Source organism: Tribolium madens, unplaced genomic scaffold, assembly GCF_015345945.1.
Source record: "Tribolium madens isolate multiple individuals breed KSU strain unplaced genomic scaffold, Tmad_KSU_1.1 Scaffold_97;HRSCAF=244;Tcas5.2_LG3a, whole genome shotgun sequence".
In the NCBI taxonomy this organism is placed as follows: domain Eukaryota; kingdom Metazoa; phylum Arthropoda; class Insecta; order Coleoptera; family Tenebrionidae; genus Tribolium; species Tribolium madens.
The window spans coordinates 6,616,135-6,637,390 of NW_025401069.1; the positions used below are offsets into that span (position 1 = coordinate 6,616,135).

At 34.2% G+C, this 21,256-nt stretch overlaps 5 protein-coding genes and 1 non-coding gene across 9 annotated transcripts in view; 2 read left to right on the forward strand and 4 right to left on the reverse strand.

Annotated features, from left to right (window-relative positions):
- The window catches only part of LOC123014063 (serine/threonine-protein kinase Genghis Khan), a 15,379-nt gene extending 6,296 nt beyond the window's left edge, over positions 1-9,083 (reverse strand). Inside the window, exons 1-18 of one of the 2 annotated variants that reach the window (XM_044412927.1) lie at positions 8,975-9,083; positions 8,088-8,326; positions 7,780-8,036; positions 7,417-7,731; positions 7,313-7,367; positions 7,055-7,260; positions 5,080-5,288; positions 4,758-5,029; positions 4,215-4,705; positions 3,856-3,969; positions 3,636-3,785; positions 3,334-3,544; positions 3,109-3,283; positions 2,951-3,054; positions 1,280-1,485; positions 1,024-1,225; positions 881-973; positions 624-817 (exon numbers count right to left, since the gene is read on the reverse strand). In XM_044412927.1, the coding sequence (XP_044268862.1) occupies positions 624-817; positions 881-973; positions 1,024-1,225; positions 1,280-1,485; positions 2,951-3,054; positions 3,109-3,283; positions 3,334-3,544; positions 3,636-3,785; positions 3,856-3,969; positions 4,215-4,705; positions 4,758-5,029; positions 5,080-5,288; positions 7,055-7,260; positions 7,313-7,367; positions 7,417-7,731; positions 7,780-8,036; positions 8,088-8,304 (3,471 nt within the window). In that variant the 5' untranslated portion in view covers positions 8,305-8,326; positions 8,975-9,083. The remainder of the gene's footprint in view (positions 1-623; positions 818-880; positions 974-1,023; positions 1,226-1,279; positions 1,486-2,950; positions 3,055-3,108; positions 3,284-3,333; positions 3,545-3,635; positions 3,786-3,855; positions 3,970-4,214; positions 4,706-4,757; positions 5,030-5,079; positions 5,289-7,054; positions 7,261-7,312; positions 7,368-7,416; positions 7,732-7,779; positions 8,037-8,087; positions 8,327-8,974) is intronic. The other variant, XM_044412928.1, reaches the window with a different exon arrangement.
- Positions 5,363-5,677, reverse strand: LOC123015359. Its single transcript, XR_006413381.1, has one exon. It is a non-coding gene; the product is annotated as a small nucleolar RNA U85 (small nucleolar RNA).
- Positions 9,084-10,397: 1,314 nt separating the features above from the next.
- LOC123014624 (protein lines) lies at positions 10,398-15,007 on the forward strand. The gene is made up of 2 exons (XM_044413833.1): positions 10,398-10,609; positions 10,763-15,007. Exon 2 carries the CDS (start codon positions 10,820-10,822, stop codon positions 12,995-12,997), a length of 2,178 nt encoding a protein of 725 aa, XP_044269768.1. The 5' UTR covers positions 10,398-10,609; positions 10,763-10,819; the 3' UTR covers positions 12,998-15,007.
- Positions 14,921-16,339, reverse strand: LOC123014625 (transcription regulator complex subunit bur6). The gene is made up of 3 exons (XM_044413834.1): positions 16,213-16,339; positions 16,089-16,161; positions 14,921-15,722 (listed from the first exon to the last, which is right to left on the reverse strand). The coding sequence occupies exons 1-3, from the start codon at positions 16,252-16,254 to the stop codon at positions 15,100-15,102; spliced, it is 738 nt and encodes a 245-aa protein (XP_044269769.1). The 5' UTR covers positions 16,255-16,339; the 3' UTR covers positions 14,921-15,099.
- A 39-nt stretch (positions 16,340-16,378) lies between these two features.
- On the forward strand, positions 16,379-19,028 carry LOC123014350 (DNApol-eta). The gene is made up of 6 exons (XM_044413409.1): positions 16,379-16,513; positions 16,578-16,741; positions 16,793-16,927; positions 17,044-17,342; positions 17,395-17,653; positions 17,705-19,028. Exons 2-6 carry the CDS (start codon positions 16,608-16,610, stop codon positions 18,936-18,938), a joined length of 2,061 nt encoding a protein of 686 aa, XP_044269344.1. The 5' UTR covers positions 16,379-16,513; positions 16,578-16,607; the 3' UTR covers positions 18,939-19,028.
- A 36-nt stretch (positions 19,029-19,064) lies between these two features.
- On the reverse strand, positions 19,065-21,171 carry LOC123014351 (protein FAM98A). 3 transcript variants are annotated; one of them, XM_044413413.1, is made up of 7 exons: positions 20,906-21,171; positions 20,654-20,859; positions 20,446-20,600; positions 20,105-20,395; positions 19,849-20,049; positions 19,449-19,800; positions 19,065-19,388 (listed from the first exon to the last, which is right to left on the reverse strand). In XM_044413413.1, the coding sequence occupies exons 1-7, from the start codon at positions 20,941-20,943 to the stop codon at positions 19,192-19,194; spliced, it is 1,440 nt and encodes a 479-aa protein (XP_044269348.1). In that variant the 5' UTR covers positions 20,944-21,171; the 3' UTR covers positions 19,065-19,191. The 3 variants fall into 3 exon arrangements, with proteins under 3 accessions (XP_044269348.1, XP_044269347.1, XP_044269345.1); XM_044413412.1 differs by having other exon boundaries at positions 19,443-19,800; XM_044413410.1 differs by having other exon boundaries at positions 19,065-19,800; positions 20,906-21,163.
- Positions 21,172-21,256: the final 85 nt, after the last annotated feature.

Below are 21,256 nucleotides of genomic sequence, written 5' to 3' on the forward strand. Positions count from 1 at the left end.
TTTTTCATAAAAGTAGAAAGAAACTTACTAGGTTTAAAGTTTAACAAGGTTTAAAAATCCTGGTTAGAAAATGTACTTGAAAAATTATTTTTATAAACAAACAAAATTTTTAATTCCTAATTATTAATATTACAGTTATAAATGTTAGTTCAATTTCAATTTTTTTAAATATTTATCATTGCAGTTTCGTAGTTTATGCACACAACACCGACAGGTAGTTTCTCAAGTTAGATAATTTTCATTATTTGTGTCTGTCTATTTTAAGAACGAAATAGATGGGCAACAGCATCGACCGCCCGATTCATACAGGAAAATTTTTAGGTTTGCCCCAGATTTTTCACTGACCCAATTTTTTTCATTGGGCAAATTAAATTGACACAACAACAAATGCAGATAACAACCGAAATAAATCAAATACAACCACCAAGACTTGGTTGAGAAAAGATGAATAACTGTGACTGTGTTCTGGTGTAAATCGGAGGTGTCAGGGGCACAAGATACACCAATGAGATTGTAGGATTGCAAAGATAGATTATTACGCTAACAAATACACATACAATACAAATACATTATGACTTTTGAACTAACACTATGTTATGAAAATAAATGACTCCTGGCCTTACCTTAAAAATGCAAGGAATGTCCTTTTTGTTGGCGTGGATCACGTCCGAATCCTTAACGCTAGAAACACTAAACAGTGTATCCCTCATATCTAAAACTTGAGCTACATGAACACTTGGTAAGGCATTTCGATCAGCTGATATGTCATATAAAAACAGTTTGAAGTCACAAACAACAACAAATTGTCTGATCCAACCTACAAGAACAGAAAAAAAGAAAAAATCAAAAATCGTCCAATATTAATTGTCCATCCCATTACCCTTTTTGACACCTCCTTGTTTAGGAACTTTAACGTAGCCCTCGTAAGCAGTTCCTATGCCTCTAGTAGGGTCGATTCCTAACGGCCTTTTAGCTGAAACAATGGAATAAAACAATGTTCCCTTCTTTACCTACTTAACCCACTCTGATCTGAAGGTAACGGACAAATCGCTGGTACATGCGGACAACACGACGTATGACAGGTAAAACCGCAAATTTCGCACACCATTCCTTGTCGCATCAACCCGACCATCAATGATGTGCAATGATTGCATTTTGTAGGACTAGAAAAAGTGCGCACCAAAAATTGATGGTTTTTGTGTTTCATGGGAGATTGGGAATCGTGCTACCAAAAAAATCAAGTCACAATTGTTGCAATTAACGATGAAAAAAAACATACCATACTCAGTTCAGACAAGTTACTCTTGGAACTTGTCAAACTTAAAGCTCTATTGTCTTCGATATCGCCTTCTTCAGACTCAATTGAGCCTCCTTGGTACAAGAGTGCGGGTACGTTGTCGTACGTTTGACTTTGAACTTGCAATTGATTGTTTTCTTTAAGAAATTGTTCCAGGTACGACATCTGAGATGAAGGTCGTTCCAAAACTGCACAAAAAAATATTAAAACAATTACTGCATTGACTGGCAAATCAGTTTATCACAAACAGATGAATTGTTAAATGTATAGTGAACCCCACAATACTACGATTTTTTTAACAAAACACAAAGGGGTAGTGACATATGGCAGGAGTTTACAATACTTCCGTTGTAAGACATTTCACAACAAATTTAAATAATTTATTTCAAACGCAAACAACAAAATTATTAACATTAATTATTCGCATTCTTATTAAGGACTTCCTACGTTAACAGTTAACGGGATAATAGAGAAACAGCGCACTGAATTAGCTGCAAAACAAAAATACATTAATGGAAACATGATATTAGCACTCCAAGCAGTAATCAACAAGGATAAATAATAAAGCAACGCAATACAGCAGAGCGGATGAATGAAAGCTCTATGTATCTTCAATCGAGGATTTAAAATAATGGACGATGTAAATCTTCTAAAAAGTACACAGTTCTTTCTAATGCGTGCACATATCCGCTCTACTTATAGTTATAAAACAGGCTTTTAGCTAAAAAAACGTTTCAATAAACTAACCCTTGACGTGACGCTTGATGAAAGACGAAATTCCAACAACACTTGCTGCATGTAATAATCAAACATCATTCTTTAAATGATACTTGCACACAATATTTTAAATAATTAAAAATCTTGAGTAGTGAACTAACTGAGAAGGAATATCAAGAAGAAGAAAACTATCTTTGGTTCAAAAATTTTGCAGCAAAATGATCAAAATTCAATATAAATAAATTAAGTCTTTAAGGCAACAGTGTCAGATTCAAAGAAGAGGACCAATGAACTGTTAATAATAATTGCATTTGTGTCATAATTTTGTATTATGTTAATATTGTGCCACTTTACATCAATAGCAGAATCTTTAGTGTTAGAAGAATTTAAGCGACACAAGATAGCTTTCTTCCATAACTTGCTTTCTTGCCAGTGTGAATAATACTTTAATGTTTGTTAAAAAATTGTATTTGATTTTATTTCACACGTTATATACATTATTTATCACCTCATTCCAAGACACTTTCTGGATGTATTAAAATTCTAAAATAGATATGTAAAAATGTTTTTCGAATCGTATCATACTAATCAATTGTAGAGACGCATGAAGAGTAACAATATTCCCCAGAAGCACGACGTAATCCCAACGACCAGAGGTAGATGTTTCAACCACGCACCGACTGTACATACACATATAAATAATTACCACCCGCCTGGGAGTGCTAATATACACTGCAGCCAATTTAACTTAAAAATTTTAATAGTGGCTACAGTGCTTATTAAAATCGTTTGATTCACTGTTTCAAATAAATCAAACAACTTGAAACTAAAACACGTTAAGCAAGCATCACGTGAATAAATGAAAGACAAGAAATAGAACGCTCTTGTGCCAAATTAACCGAAAACTATAAACTATGAACAGATTTATGAACTTACATCCTTCTGAATCATGACGACTTTGCAACTCCTTGATTTGTTTCTCTTTCCTTTTGAGATCTAAAGCAAAGGCCTCGTTTCGTTGCCTTGAATCTCTCAAATCTCTGTAAAATTGCAAAATTTATAAAGTAAAAATTACTAAACTCGTAATGTCTTACTTTTGAGCTTCTAATAAGGCCTCCCTTGTTTTACTCAACTCCTCATTTATAGCCTGTTTAGCTTGTATTTCAGATTGTAATGAACTCTGAAGGTTGAGGAGTTCCATCTTATCCAGCTTTTGCGACCTTCGGTTCCTCCAGTTCTTATCGGTACCTCCCATAGCATTTGAAACACCTCGAAGCAAAAAATTAATATTAAAAATCATTTAACACAGTGATACTTACCAGCATGTTTCAAATAATCCAACTCTTCAGTCATTTTAGTAGCGAGAGCTTGTAAATAAGCCCTAGCATCCTTTTCATCACTAACCCACTGTATGATCTCCGCAAGTTGCGATTCCCATTGACCCAACGCTTCTTGTTTATTCCTCAACTGTTCATATTCCGCTTCCAGGGTCGCCCGTTCTGATTGCAAACGTTCCACAGATTCGGTAAGCTACAAAACCACACCCATAATTACATTTCGTAATTTATAATCGGAAAAAACTTTATCAAAAAAAAAAACAAAAATTGGAAAGAAAACTCACAAACTCAACATTTGCGATAAGTTTATGATTATCGTCCAATAAAAGCTGTTTGTCTCGTTCATTTCGACGATTCAATTCGGCAATCGTTTGTTCAGAATCGGAGAGAGCCTCTATACGGTGTTTCTCCTGTTTCTCTTTAAGTTCGACTACCTAGATGTGTCAAAACGAAATAATAGAAAATAAAAACAAAACAAAATTTTAAAAGAGAATGAAAACATACTTCTCTCTCAAGGAGTTCTCGATGAGACTCGGCTTCGTGGAGTTGTTCCCTAAGAGAGGATAATTCCAGGTTGAACCTCGCCTGTTGTTGCGCTAAACTTTCGTTGTACTGAACCTAAAAACAAACAACAAAGTAATAGAGTTCAATGAAACAATTACAACTTAATTTTATCAATTTTATCATCCTAGTTATGAAGTACTTTGTTTATTAAATTATTATTAAAAATATGTAGGTTAAATGTAGGATTATCAAAAAAAAATCAGACCTAATACGTTTAATTTCCTCCGTCAAACAAGCTTTTACGACTGCTGTATCATTAACAACTAAATGACAGTTTGCAGGAAGAATCTTTCCCTTACCTCTAATTTTTCCAGTTCTGCTTTAAGTCTTAAATTATCCTGTTGATCTCTAGGCCCCAATTCACTCCTCACTCTCAACCTATCCGACTCTGCTTGCATTTGCCGACAATATTCCTCCGACCGTTCCCTCAACTTCCTTTCTTTCGTTGCTTCAGCCAAAGCTTCGTCGATTCGCGATTCCAACTCCCTCCTCAATTTCTCCGCCTTTCTTATATCATTCCTCAGCGAATCGACTTTCTGCATGACGGCTTCCAATTCTTCCTCCTTATCTCTAACCTGTCTGCTAAATTTCTGCTTCTGTTGCCTCAATTCGGACAACTTATCAGAAACTTCCGTATACTCAGCCATCGCCAATTTCTTTTGTGCTAACGCATCTTTCAGTTCCTTGTCTTGAAATTTGAGCTTTTCATGAAGGTCTAGCTTCTCTTTCATTGCTTCTTCCTTCTCTTGTTTTAAAATACGATTCAATTTTTCTAATTCTTTGACTTTAACTACAAAACGGCAATCATTACTCCCAATTAAATGAAAAAATATGACATTTACCACTTTCAGCACCATCTAAAGTATCAATAAATAAATCTTTCGAATGACCACTTTCAAAACTTCTCAATTGTGACTCCAACTCACAGTTTCTTTTAGTTAAAGTATTGATTTCATCTTGCAATTTTCTAGTTCCGTCGGGCGACATCCTCTTATCCATTTCCTTTTCTTCGTTTAAATTTAAGCTCACAATTTCGCCATTATTTCGTTTATTTTGCTTGTCGGCTAAATTGTTCGTTATACTCGTATAAAGATTACTCAAGTCACAAATACAACTAAAACTCGCGTTTGAAACAACAAAAAACTAAACATTCACACTATCTACCTTCCTTGAGTGAAAGTAAAGCCTATAAAAGGCAAATGAAGTCCAGTAAAGGCATTATTGGCAGTTGGAGGCATGGCATCCGACAATCGGATATCAGCATCGTCTACGTCAAAATTTGATGTATCTGTTGGACTTGAAACTTCGGGAATATAAGGCGCATTACTGTCTCTAATACCATCCCAGTCGACTCCTTCAAACCATGGATGGTTCTACAAATGAAAAAAACCATCAAGCCAACAAACTCTCAGTATTTATCAAAATTTTAATTTTTTTTAATTGCGTTTCGCCTCAGATTACTAAAGAAACATCACAGTTAGATACATCAAAGCCTTACAAACTATTGCAACCATGTTTAAATATGTGTATTGCAACGACTGTGCCACCGAAAAGATGATTTAATGTGTATGTTCTTCACCACTTAAACCCGTCGCGGTGGTACTTCACCATCGGCAGAATCGACCATATGGGACTCATACCAAGATGGTCAGGTTGATGTACCTTTGGCTTTACAGTTTCAAAATTTAAAACATTTGAAACCAAGATTACAAAGGAGGCCTGATGTATCCACGATTTCATAAAAACTGCATCATCACTGGCAAAAGCAATTATTAATTATTAGGTAGTGTTCGGTTTTTATTGTTACAAATTAAAACAGGTAAAAGAACATTTAATTTTAAGACAAAAGTTTCTTATAAACATGTATCGAAAAATGCTGCGTAAAGGAGACACACCTCCTGATAGAGGTGTGTTTTTTAAATTGGTTTTTCCCAGTACTTCAGAATAGATAAAATTATAAAATTTGGTACACCTGAAGGCATTTATACTCCTAAACGAATTCACAGATCAAATGATCAGGAGCGTCGTAAACTGGAGAAGTATAGGTTAAAACGAATTTAATTTTAAATTTTCAATTTACGAAGCAATCAAATTCTCGTAAAAAATTAAATTTTATCTGAATAAAAAAACCTCTTGTGTAATTACGGTCGAATAAAATTTGCATTTTTCATATAAAAGAAATCACTGACAAATCAATGGAATACTTAATTATTTTTAAATCCAGACCCCTGTACATTTTATACAATGTTGGTTTTTAAATTTATTTTTGTAAAAATGAAAAAAAAAAAAACATCAATAAATCTAACCTCCAAGAATGAATGAAAGGCTAATATTCATCTGCATATTTTGTGCATCACTTTATTCTGTATAATAAATAAGAAAGATATAACACTACTTGTTTACAAATACAGGCCGATTTACAGAAATCAATTTTATAACTATTTTATTCAGAATTACTAAAGATTAAATAAAGAAAGATGTTTTTTACACTGCCAAAAAATGTAAAATTAATGATAATATGACAATCAGATTGCAGTTCAAATTACTGTAAATTCGCCACAAGTAAAATAAATTTGTTCTGTAAACCGAAATCAACTATTTAATAATTACTAGACACATGCTCAAAAAAAATATCAAATAAGTTTATGAATGCAACATTAATTGCATTACAATTACATAAACAGATTCTAAATCTATCGCACTGATCTGCCAAAATAATAGCAATACAATAAATAAATAAAAACGCAAAAAATTGTGAAATTCATTTTAACCGCAAATTCCTTTGTTTTTTCCTTATTTATTTTGTCTTACAGAATACAAAAATTGTATTGTACACAAAATTTAAACAAATTAACCCTTTTATTTTTCAATTTGCATAATGATTGATTCCCAACATCCTAATCATTATTATAATATGGATAATCAAGTCTCATTATTTATTATAAAATTTACATGAGATTGGTGTTCACTAAAAATGGTTGTAGTAGTTGCACAGGACCGGATATTACGTCCATTGTGGTTTATAACTGATACAATGCAGCAAATAATTAAGCGCACCTTTCCAACAAATTTCAATGCCGTTTATAATTAAAATTAAAGCCTTAAAGCATCTCTATTTTTAAGGATTGCAGAAACTGACCTTAAAATCCTGTATTCCATTCTGTCCTAAACGAAATTCTTGACTACAAATTAATTGCTTGATTAAATCTTTTGCCGCATCAGACACATCTACGTCAGTCGCAAAATCAAAACAGTTTTTATGGTTCATTATTTTCCCGTAAGTTTCCACTAAGCTTTCTGCATAAAATGGCGTTTCACCAAACAGCATTTCATACATACAAACACCTTAAAATACAAATTGTCAGTACAACAAAATTTATGATTAAAAAACTATTACCTAAAGACCACCAATCACACTCTGGACCATATTTGCCCTGTCCATCCTCCATAGCCTTTAAAAATTTCTTGGTAAGATGCATTAAAACAAACAAAAAAACTCACTCTAAGAATCTCTGGAGAGATATAATCTGGGGTACCGACCGCAACATTGGACTGCACAGTTCCATCGTCATTTAATTTCAAACAACTACCAAAATCTGCTAGTCTAATATGGCCATTCGCGTCCAGTAAGACATTGTCAGGTTTAATGTCTCTGTGTACATATCCAAGTTTATGTATCGAATCTATGGCTAAAACCATTTCAGCAATGTAAAATCGCGCCATATCTTCAGGAAGACGGTCTTCAAATTTACTCAGCAACGTCAATAAATCACCCCCACAATAATAATCCATCACTAAATACAAATTAGACTCATCCTAAAAAGAAACATCAATTCGAAAAGTAAAAACACCGGCAAATTCTACTTGAAATGCATAATGTAAATGTGTAATCCACCTTCTATCTCCATACACTAAAACATCTCTCTCCTCTTTAAAACACGCAGTTTCCGCCCTTTTAAGCATCTCCCATTTGTTAAGAATTTTCATTGCAAATACTTTCTCTGAGCCCCTAAATTTAACTACGCAAACTTCTCCAAAAGCTCCTCTACCAATGACTTTAATTATCTCAAAATCTTCTCTAGTTAATCTAAGAGACTTTACTGAAGAAGCTACAGGTTTTACTAGAAAATAAACAAAAGTTATAAATGTAATTGATCATCAAAAAGACTCACCATATTCTATAAAATCTGACACTGTTTTCTCTTTACGTAAACTAGAGTTACAGCACTCATCGTAGAGAACGATGAGAATGTCTATGAGAGTTTCAATACTGAAACTCTGTCCCTTTGCCAGAACAGGGCCCCCAAGAAACAGAGCTTCTAGTTGTCGAAGACGTCTCTCCCCAGCCCCTGCCACGCCCGGCATGGCCCCCACGCTGTTTTCACTCATTTGACTGTTGCATTAGTACCATCTGAAACATGCCACCATTGAAATGACTAAACAACCTCAAAACTACTCAATTATTGAATAGAATTAATTAATTATTGTCACCTGCCAAGTGTCAAAATAAGGAAAATTTCTGATTATAATTAAAGTTTGTTTTATAGTCCTAATCAGACTATTTATAAAAAATGCTAATCCATCCAGATAAAAGGGTAAACAATCATTCATTAATAAAGATTACAAATTGAAAAATACTTAAGTTAATTACGCATATCCTTGTGCGAGAAAAGCACCAAAAAGCACACACACAAAGCAATTAAACGTGTTTTCAATTCGACTTGAAACATCACAGAGGTAAACACTGATTAAAAAGCCACAAACAACATAAATAACAACTGTTCAATGAGAGATCACTCCCGATTCTGATGAATTTTTTTACTTTATTTTTGATTTTCTAGTCATGAATTTGCACTTACAGCTGTTTTTACTGTTACGTTAATAAATGATGCATGTAAATATCCCATTGCTAAAACAGGATATTATCCTCTAATATTAAAACTAAAATGACGAAGTTTAACCTATATATAAACATCGTCTCAGAATGGGGCAACTTGCCGACTAACGCAACGAAAAGACCAAAAATAAACGTGTTAAAAACAATTCGAATATAAATCACCTTTGTCAAGCAGATCAATAGTAAATAATCAACATTATTTGGCCATTTAAAATACACTTCATTGATGACTTTTGGCAGCCATTTTTACAACTCCCCTACTGAGTGTAATTTGGGTACAATGAGTCACAAAGTAGATACCTTTCGCAGCTGTTGAGAGCGGTCACGTGGTACACATTTGTTTCCATTACAATCGCGAGATAACGCCACTTTCATGTGTTTTTTTTTATTGTTATTGAAAAAAAATATGTAAAAAGTAAAACACTGCCACCCAATTATTTTATTAAAAAAAGTTTTTTCATTTTCATTTATTGCACAATTAAAAATTTTGTAGTTTGATGCATTTTTTTACTGCAAGAAATTTATTAAACCTGAGGCACTGCCGTTTTAGTTGAAAGTATGTTTGTATGTTTCTCTCTCAGAAATAGCTGAAAAAAATTAAATTTTAGCTAGAACACTTTCACAAGTATTATGATTTATGAAAATAATACACACGTTAATTAATTTTTGAAAAAAAAAAGATATGGAAGATTTGATAGGAAAATTAGCTAAATTTTCAATTATGTACTACATTACAATAATTACATTTAAAAGTAAAAATTATTTTTTCATTTATTTTATTCTCAAAAAAAGTACCAGATTATTAGTCAAAAACGGGAGAATAAAGTGTCACTTTATTTCCGTGATGTTATTGGGAGGAAATAACAAATATGTCTTTCTACACAACTCTATTCGTTTATATCCCTGCAAAAATTAAAAACAGATATGTTAAGAAAAAGGTTTCAGAATGATTATTATGTGGGTAATTGCTTTCTTGTCGAGATTGACGTCGTTGAACTCGTCGAAATTATTTACAAAGAAAAACAGATCATTAATTAATTCTTTTTTTCCTAAATTACAAAAACTCAAAATGAGATATCCGAAAACAGATTAATGAGATACGATCTAGAACAGAATGAATAAAATTAATATAACCAGTATTCTCCCGTGTTACGCATTGAATGAATGGACTCCCGTAAATTTGCCGCATCTTTCTCAATCCATTACCAAACAAAATAGAATTGTAAAACCCCCAAATTACAGTTTAAAAGTAACAAAAATATCTTCCCATTTTTTGCAACAAACATTTAACAAATTAAAGGTCCCAAAATATGAAAAAATGTAATTAAACCAATTTATTATGAATGGTAGTCGCCAACTTGGCAACGTCGCACATTCTTTACCCAAGCAAATCAAAACCTAATCTGAAAGTTTTACAAAAAGTAGTAAATAAAATTCCAAAAACATAACACACTAAAAAGCAACAAATGCTGAGCTTGCCAAAAAAATATTCTCGCGTTTGATCAACTTTTTGATAATAAAAACACGAATTGTTTCACCTTATGAAAGCAAGTCGTCGATTGACTAGCGCAGCATATTGTACGCAATGGAGTTGTGTGTGTGTATAAATTTCGTGTTTTTTAAAAACATTTATTTATTTTAGCCTAGTTTTCAAAGAAAATTTCCTTAAAACAAGTTTTCTCTTATTACTATCAACGAAGGTAACTAATGAAGTCCCCAGAAGGATTCTCTGGAGTGTACGAACGCCACACTCGAATTAACTACTGGATAAAATTGTTACACACAAAAATTACACAAGTAAGAATTTCCCCAAAAATCAGCAAAACCAACCCCAAATCATCTCCCAAACCATTCAATTACATTTACTTTTACTCAGACTAACCCAATTAATGTATTATTTGTTGCTCAAAAGCGATAAAAGTGCCAATATTGAAATGATACACTTTCCAGGTCTCTGGCTTCCAGCCCTAGTAACTTTTCCCATTTCGGCCCATTTTTCCCGTTCTAATGGTTCTAAGACACCAGGATAATAAAATGGCCTCTGAACAGCCGTTGAAAAAGAAATTGCGACGAGGTGACAACCCAGACGCCCCAGACGAGCCTGACTTCATCCACAACATAGCAGAAAATGGTGTGGGGAACGACCTATCAACCCTCCACTTGTCTTACCCACCTACTGTGAACGAAGACGACATCACCCTAAACACAGTCAACTCGCAGTTCCACGGGGGCAAGTCAGTGTTTCGGACTAGTGAACTGAGTGATGACAGTGAGCAAAAGTTCATTGAAGACAAAGAGGACTACCCCCCGACTTGCGAAAACATCTCCATACAACCCGCGCCCGACATCGCGCCTCTCATTTGCGACTATGAGGGCCAACAGGAGACCGAAAACAGGCAACAGATGGTGGTTGACGAGGAAGAAACTGAGACTTTTTACAGTTATTTGGTGAAACAGTGTCTGTGCGACATTCCCGAGCGCGTGTTGAGGAAACCCTTCGAGGGGCACCAGATTATGGACGAAAACGGCAGCAGATTAGCGATGTTGAGCGAATGGTCCACTCCACAAGTGTTACAATTTCTCTCAAACGTGCAATTGTTATTCGACGTTTATTTGAAACAAAACAATAACGGTCACATTTGCTCGAAAATCGTGACGATTTGTAACACATTTGTACGCAATGAGCATAACTTAATTGAGCAGATTTTGTCGCTTTGTGAGACTAGAGACAAATACGTAAATTATCTGGCAGCGAAAGTGTTTAGTAGTTTTCTCATTATTGCAAAAACAAACATAAACAACGAGTGGCTCGAGACGATAGTCAGTTTTTTAACAATCGAAAACCCCGACTATGTCAAAATGAATTTCGCTCTTGAGATCATAAAACGGGTAGTCGAGTGGAAAAACGTCGATATTCATGTCTTGGAGGAGCCCCAAAGCCAGGACGTGGCGGGTAGCAGCAGCCAAAACGTCGATATTAACATCAATTGCGTCACTGTGCCGTACAGTGACGCTGAAAGTTATGACACTTCCGGTATCAAAGGCCTCATTATCAAAAGTCTAGAGTCGAAATGGCCGGAATTGATCAGCAAAATCCAGTATTTAATAACCCAGAACACCTCGGTTGAAGCCCAGACTTGCGTTCTGACGTTTTTAGCCCTTTGGGAGAGCACCATTTCCGTCAAGGCCAACTTGAGTGTGATCGACACGAAGCCGTTTTACGCCCATTTGGAGAATTTCGTCGGGTTGCTAAACAGTAATCTCCCACCAATCATTTGGAAACAGCTTCTGTCCCTATTTAACGAGGTTCTATGCTATGGAAGCACTCTAGCCTTGCAGGATATGCTCCCGGAGGATACGTGTCAACTCGCCCACTTGATCGTGCGATACGTCAAAGACTTCCGCTTGCTTGATAGTCTCCCCTATAGGAGGTCGGAGGGGTACACTGTTAACAGTTTTGTGGGGACCATTCCGAGCACGCAACCAGCGCAATCCAATATCGATAAGACTCTCTTGCAAAAAATGACCCTTTTGGTGTTGAAAAGCGTGGCTATTACGATTAAGGAGACGAGGTCTGACAGTTCGGACTCTAGCGTGGGGTCAGAGGACTATGATTTTTCACATGACATGCAATTAATCGCGCGGTCGATCCGAGACGTGCTCAAGAAAGTCGACGTTTTCATCAAAGTCAGTTTGGAGTTTCATCCCGAAACCCCCTTTTCGAAAATACTCATCCACTTGTTTAGCGATCAGGACGATTACATGATTGAAGCGATGGTTTGTACTCTGGATATAAAAACGGGGATTTCGTATCAGAACGCTTTAGCTCCTGATTTTATCGCGATGTTGAATCCGGTCCATTCGTTTATAGAGTTTTTGAAAATCGTTAGTCATGATTCAGACGTACTATTAGATTATTTAGTTAGCAATGAAACATGCTTCTTGTTGTATCTGTTGCGGTTTTTGAAGTATACGAGGAGAAATTGGGACGTTTTTGTTAATAGTTGTTATGAGGGAGGAGCGTCGAGGACTAATGAGCTTGACAATACAATGACAGTTTTGATAAGACTTAAAATGCAAATCGATCGACTTGTTTCGAAAGATCTTTTTCCTTATAATATTAACCCCATTTTAAGACTGCTTGAGATTTGCGAAAATCTTTATGAAGGCAACGAGTACAGCTGATAGCTTTAATTTTTATAAAAGGATTTTTTTCATTTGTATATATTTGAAAGTTTCCGTGATATAGTACAAAACCTTCTCATTTCTCCTAATTTATTTTATGCATACATAGTTAAGGCATTTGGAATTAAAATGGCCTATCCCACAAAATTTATAGACTTAGTTTTACTCTCCGACCAACAGCTTATTTTTCAAATTTTGAGTTAAACACGTTTAACGTTTTAAATAAAAAATAGTAATGGTAAAGTGACTGTATTTGAAACTAAATAAAATTTTAAAAGGGAAAATTGTGACTTTTATTAGAATGTCGCTTAAGCTTTAGGCCACTTTAATTCTAAACGCCTCATTTAAGATAGGTACAGACAACATGTCCAGTTGAACCGTATATTATCATTGAAATATTCGCATACCCACGAAATTATACCGTGTGTTACTTCAACTATTTCACAAATTTTACAATTCTGTATCATTTTTGTCCGTTCAATGATATTAACAGTTTAAACATGAGACCCCTGAGAAAGCATTTTTAAAGTTTACACAATTTGTTGTCACACTGCCAAGAAATGCGATACGAATCGATTGTGGTTTTTCAAGTTTCTTTGCTTTATAACTTTTTATGTGCATACATACCCGGAGAATCATATTTGTTATTTATTAAAAAATGATATCATTAAAACAACACTTTATTTTGTAACGTCCGTTTAATACCTGTGTCATAACCATCGTCGCAACATTTGAAATAGGTCAGAAACATTTGATTTCTGTGTAAAAGAAGAATATGTGTAACAACTGAACCCTACTGACAAATTTTGAGCCAAGAAACTCCACTCTTTCATACAGAAAAAAAAACATCGTGAAATGTGATAGCAGTGGCGATGGCTGTGGCACGACATATACAAATTTTTTATACAGAAAATGGCAACATCGCAACTTCATTTTTCGAGGTTGCATAAATAAATGTTTTGTACAAAAAAAAAAAAAAAACGATTTGCGTAAGACCCTGGAAGCAATTTAGAACATGAAAAGTGAAAATTTGTTATAGATTTAAAACAATTTATGCATTATAACTTGAGAACTGGATGGATGAGTTACTTTGATGGAGAATTTTTGTAACATCTCTATTGCCACTTGAATTGCGTGAATGGAAAAACTATTTCTATTGTAAAATGCAATCTCTATACTTAAAAAAGTATGAATCAGTAGGAAATTCCTGACATGTTATCTTGAACAAATACAAAACATTACATATTTGCATTTCTTATTTTGGGTCTATGAATTATTTGTTTTTAACATTTGCTATGGATGATAAAACCTTGTTTCTATATGCATGCTTAGCAAATTTTAATAAATCGACATATTTTTGACAACAAATCTCCATTTTTCAACAGGATTCTTTCATTGTGGAAAAATAAGTCCTTTTTTCTACCATTTTGTTCTGAGTGTTCAATATATCGTATACACTGGACATGTTGAACGTTGGAAATGAAAAAAATATTAATAAAAAAAAACTTCTGCTTAGTTTTACCAGATGAATAAAGTCGTTCGTAGCCTAAGAATGCGTTTGTATTATCTAACACTTCTAAAACAGAATTGTGTTGCGTTAAAAAGTCTGTAATTAACTTATTTTTCATTATTTATTCTTTTGAATAGGTTTTTTGTAACAAATGTAAATTGTAGTTACCTTACTTAAGTTTAATTAATCGCTCCACTTACAATTTGCAATATTAAATGTAAGTTCGCCTTGTATTATTTTCCATAGTTCAAATTATATTCGCCGTGTTGAGGACTGTGCCCATAAATGTAAAAAACATGATGTAATTAATAATTTAATGACTATTATTTAATTTCTAACTTATAAAAGTAATGTTTGGCAGGCTCATTAAGGTCCTTTTTGAGGATTAAAAAAGTAGTAGTATGTATAAAAGGTATTGATTATAATACTTTAATATTTTTAAAATTGTACATAATGTACTAATGTATTTTTTTACCCAATACAAAACATTTTAATAACAATTGTATGTTTTCACTGTAAATAGGTTATCGGTAAAGCCGTCAGGTAGGTAGAATTACGTTTAATTGAACAAAAAACTGATGTCAGGAAATTTTTAATTATCGTAATCTTCATCAATACACAAATTGTCTTCAGTATTCTGATTGTAATAATGGTGTGAAATGGGTATAAGAGGCGGGATGTTATCGCAATGAACTTGTGGTGTATTTTCTTGGACACTACTATTAGAGGGTACACCCCTAGTTGGTACTAAAGGCGGCACAGGTACGGGTTCTGCTACAGTAATGCGCACTTTGGGTCCTTCCTTCGCCGGCTCAATCAAGTTATTAACTGAGAAATTGAACTTTTTCGTCTCTACTTGCGCTACTTTAGGTCCATATTGAATAACTGGTGTTCTTGCCGTGGACGTACTTTGTTCTGTGTACAAAGTCGCCGGTACTTCCGGTTTTGAAACTTCCACGGTTAATGCAGGCTGCGACTCTTGTTTTGATTCAGATTCCTGAAGCTGTTGTGCTTCAAACATCAAGTTGTTTTTGTTATCTTCTTGTGCACTTGCATCGGGAATATTTTTCACTAAGTCTTTTAAAAAGTCAAAACGACTTTCTGATAATATACATTGCTTCATGTGGGACGGAGTTAAAGTCTTTGCATTTCGGGACTGCGTTATTTGCATTGATTTCGTCAGCAACGACTCCACAAATAACTCCAACGTTCTGGGTAAGCAGCGTTAAGGAAATTATTTGCCAAGTACATATTTTATGTTACTTGTTTGGAAAATATAGTCTGATATTCTAGAAAAGTGAAATTGCAGATTTGTTTTCATTTTACGAATACCACTGAACTGATAAAAATCATATCTGCATTTTTCACTGCAATGGAATACCAGCTATGATAAAGAAGTTCAACTTCAAGGAAATTAAAAAATATACACTTTTGAACCCGCATCAAACAAATTTGTAAAATTACAAGGATAATAATGCATGTAGATTAGATCAGTGAAACTAACAAAATTAACGGCTTTGTATAAAAATAAAACATTTCTCTTAAAATAAATAAAAAACCGTATAATATTTAAAAGGATATAGATTATAACTGGTACAGCTTGTGCCACTTTTCCAACCTCTTCGTCAGTTTGCATTATTTTTTTAATTCGGCCCTAAAAATTGCAAAAATGAATTTACAGTTGCAATAATTTAGATTGACTTACTGCGGGAAATCTGGCATTGTATTTTTTCTTTTTTGAGGGCATATCTAAAATTCTCTAATTTCGTATCAATTTGTCAACAATCACTTTCTGAAAAATGACAGTTTAACGTTTGAGGTTATGATAGTTTTTAGGGATTTTTTTGACACTTGTCAAATTTATTATTATTATTTTTCTGTCGAAATTTTTTGCAGAAATATGGTGGGAAATAAAAAGCAAAAATATTATTTAAACAATTTCTCAGAGAAATAAATGACAAATTTTTCAAATAACCAATAATTGTCGTGCAAAACAAAAAACTCTGGTAATATGTACATACATAACTGATAATTATACTAATAAAACTGTTTAAACATTCGGAATTTTAGGTTAAAGAATTTTTTAGTTGATTTCTTAAAATGGGGCCTACGGATCGTGTTGTCGTTTTAGTAGATATGGATTGTTTTTATTGCCAGGTAGAAGAGAAATTAAATCCAGCGTTGGAGGGAAAACCAATAGCAGTGGTTCAGTATAATGCTTGGAAAGGAGGAGGGTAATCACGCCTTAAAACATTTATTCAAACTCATTTTTGTCATATTTACAGCATTATTGCTGTTAATTATCCTGCACGAGACGAGGGGGTTACAAGACACATGAGGGGATTTGAGGCAAAGAAGAAATGTCCAAGTATTAATTTAGTGCAGGTTCCAGAGCTTCGTGGAAAAGCGGATTTAACCAAGTGAGAATTTTTAAAAGATGTTGCGAAATCTTTAGTTTATTAAATGCGATTTTGTGAAAAAAATCTCGGAAGATGGTGCTACATACTGTCAAAAATCAAAATATTTTTCACTTTAGGTATCGCGACGCGGGGAAAAGGGTTGCGGATGTTTTACTAACTTTTACCACACTTCTTGAACGAGCTTCAGTCGACGAGGCCTATCTTGACATCACTGAAATTGTAGAAAAAAGGATTGAGAAAGGCCTAGACGAATTAACTTTAAGTAATCTAAGTAACACTTTTGTCGTGGGTTGTGAATTGGAAGATTTTGTACATAATGCGATCACTAATAAAGAATACTCAATACATAATTTAAAACTCGCCGTTGGAGGCCTTGTAACTGAAGAAATTCGTCATGAAGTTTTTAAAGTTACCGGTATTAAAACGATAAAAATAACAAAATCAAGTCTGCATTTTTACTGTTGCAGGATATAAGTGTTCTGCAGGAATTGCCCACAATAAAATTTTAGCAAAACTAGTATGCAGCTTGCATAAACCAAACAAACAAACCATTTTGCCTCAAGACGCTGTTGAGAAATTCTTTGAAACCACACCAATTCATAAAGTGAAGAATTTGGGGGGGAAATTCGGGCAGACCCTTTCAGAGGATTTTCAGGTAACTACTATGGGTCAGTTAGCGAAAATTCCTGAGAAGGTTCTGGTACAAAAATATGACGAGAAAACTGGGTAAGTAGGCGCTAAATCAACTAATTTTGTTTAAACAGTGCAATAATTTAGAAACTGGTTATACAACATCGCTAGGGGCATAGATTCAGAACCGGTCACAACAAAATTAATAGCAAAATCCATTGCTTGCTGCAAAAATTTTCCCGGAAAAACAGCGTTAATAACAGAGGAAAACGTTCAACACTGGCTTGGCAAACTTGCAGCAGAAATGTCAGAAAGACTAGATAAGGATTTGAAAGAAAATAACCGAAAAGCCAAACAAATGGTTGTAAGTTTTTGTCAGGAAGTTAACAAAAAAGACGTAAACAGTACAAGAACACATCCATTGGTGTCATATAATGAACAGAAAATAGCTCATGGGGCTTTTGAAGTCATCAAAAGATTTTGTCGCAAACCTGACGGTACTTTCCACCTGAAGTTTTTGGGGCTAAATGCTTCTAATTTTGAGGACATTAAGAATGTTAGACAAATCACATCCTTTTTCCAAGTCGGACCACCAAAAAAGTCGGTAGAAAATAGTTGCAATTCTGAAGTGGAAGAACAAAGTGTTTACGACCAACCAACGCAAGAATTAGAGGAAGACTCCAGTAATTTTGTTTTTTACGATGACTCATATAGAATTAAAGATAATAATGAAAATGAAATGGAATATTCAGAGACTTCAAATGATACTGAAAATGTTGAAGAAATAAAAAGACCCACGTCTTCATTTTTTGTCAAGTTTTTTGATAATGACAAAGATGGAAACGAGGAGCAAGAGCCGCTAATTGAACAGCAAAACAACACTGAAGATAACAATTCTGAAATGACAGTTGAAGAAGCAACTGAAACCTGTAGCGAATGTAAGAAAAGAATACCAATTTTTGAAATATTATCTCACCAAGATTATCATTTTGCATTAAACCTCTCAAAAAGTGAAAATGTTCCCCCAAATTCAACTGTCAAGACTCCTCCAACCGCAACTACTAAAAAAACTGTTGATTCCACTAAAAGAAAAACTCGAAAAAGGAAACAAGTTGATAGTAATAATACTTTGACGACATTTTTCACAAAGCAAGAAGAACCAACAGGTCCTACGGAGACGTGCACAGAATGTAATAAAAAAATTAAAGTTGAGGAAATGAGTAGCCACATGGATTATCACACGGCGAAAAAAATTCATTTAGAGATTAATGCTATTAATACTGTTAAGCCTGTAAAGAAACAGTCTAAAATTAAGTCGGGTAAAACCAAAACTCAAACTGCTAACAAGAGTGTCACATCTTTTTTTAAACCATTAGGATAATTTATTTACTTACAGATTTTTATTATGAATTTTAATTTAACTTTTGTATTGTGCAACTTAATTTTAAAAAATAAATTTATTTTAATCGAGCTTACTTGGTATCGGTTTTGAAACTAATCAAAGAAGTTTTATTATGCATCAGTACTTTAATCAAATCTTTAAATATAATATCAATCTTTCAAATGTTAGTGATACAGTTTAAAATAACTGTTAATAATAATAGAGCACAAAATCTGAATTTTTTGCGACAAGTTTAATAGTGATTCCTGCCTCCCCTGTTGTAATTCGAATGCCCTCTGCCTCTCCCTCGATAATTGCCCCTTCCGTGGTACTGCTGATTATGCTGTTCCTCTTGCACATACTGATCAGCATAAGTTGTTCTGTTTTGTTGAAACGAATCGTAAGTTTTCGGCCTTTTCGAATTTTGTTCATAACTCGTGGAGTAACTACCTGCGCTATCAAAATTCCTATTATCGTAACTACTTTTATTATCGTTATAATTCCCTCGACCTCCGCTGTAATTCCCCCTTCTCTCATTATTATAACCAGGGTTGGTGTGATTGCCACCGTAGGTACCTGCACTATCAAAACTGCGACCCTGGTTATAATCGTCGTAACCGTAATTGCGGCCACCGCTTTGACTAGTGCCTTTATAATTATCATAACCACCTTGATTTCCAGAGTAACTTCCACTATAACTTCCCGAATCTCTCGAGTAGTTTTGCCTATTGTCGTTGCGAGAGAAGTTACCGCCGCCTCTTCCTCTGCCGCCGCCAGAGGGCCCAGGGGTGCGTTGCTGCCACGATGGCATTTCAGGTGGGGGAGGCGCTTGTTCGGAGGTTCGACCGCCCCTATCAGGAACCTAAAACGAAAATTGTAATTCTGTGTTAAAAAAATCAAGGTTTTTCACCTGTCCAATGATAACTTTATTTAGTGATGACTTTGTGTTTTTTCGCACAGACGAGCTACTTGTCTTTTCGATAATGGCAATGTCGTCTCTTGCGGCTAATAAGTCGGCAAGTTCCACCTCCGGTTCGGTTTTTAAGCGTTTTCGTTTTTCTGTGTAGACTTTTTCGAATAGTTCGTCTTTACCTTTCGTTTTATCAGACCACTGTAACAACAAAAACAGACTAAGTAATTAATTAATAACTAAAATGAGTGCTCACCTGAAAAGACTGAATAGTGACGTCCAACCTTGTCAACAACATCTCTCTTCTAATTTTATATTCATTGTTTAAGTCCTTCTGAACTCCATTTAATGTTTCCCACTGCTTGTCAGAAAGAGTTCCCTGAAATGCAGGTTTCCCAACTAATTCATTTCCAACTTTTTGAACAGTAGTTTGCACTGTTGGGCAAACTTTTTGGAATAACTGCGGGATAGTGATGTTTGGGGGAGGTTTATGAAACCTCAAAGTCATTAAAATCTTCCTCATGTTAGCAGCCTCTTCAGTCTCTTGCTGCAAATTGGTAACAATAATAATTTGATGATGTTTCATAATTTAATTACCAGTTTTAGTTCAAACTTTTTGTCAGGCTTTTTTTCTTGTAATATCCTTGCAGCCATTAGTTCAGTGGATAAGTAGTCTAAAAGTAATAATTTGTCTTGTTGACTTTCTAGACGGTCTGATATATGGCCTTGTGTTAATGCAGTATAAGGGCAATCTACAACCATTAATAGTATAGGAATTGTAAAACATGCAACAAAATCTAAGTACTTAATTCTTTCAAAAAGGAACTAACTTCCATAACAAAAGATACAGAATCTTCTGGGCTTGATATTGGATTGACTTCCTCATCAATGTTAAGCAATGTGCGTAACTCATTTGTTAAAAAATTCACCAACTTGGTGAATTCTACACTTTTTGATCCCTCTTGCAAGGCAGAATCAAAACTAGTTTTCTCAACAAGGGGGCCAGAATAACTGAAATGCAAGTTTGGATAAGTATAATTGGTTAGGACATAATTACCCCAAGTCTTTCAATCCGTCTAACAGTTTCTGCTTCATTTTATTAATTAATTTTACACTGCTTTACTTTTGCAGTAAAAAAGGAATAATAATATCTTGACGCCGGGTTAGTCTCGATTTCTAACCAATTCACATGAAACGAAACTGTCAAATTGGACAGAACGTAAGGTAACGTAACGTAATTTTCAATACATTTTTAACTTGAAAGTGTTTGGAAACATTTATTATTACATAAAAAATGCTTAGAAATTAAAATTTGAGTTTAGTTGCAAAACCTCAAATAAATCATGAAAATCACCAAACCCCAAAATTGTGCCTAAATATGATTCCTAAATATGACATAACGTAACTT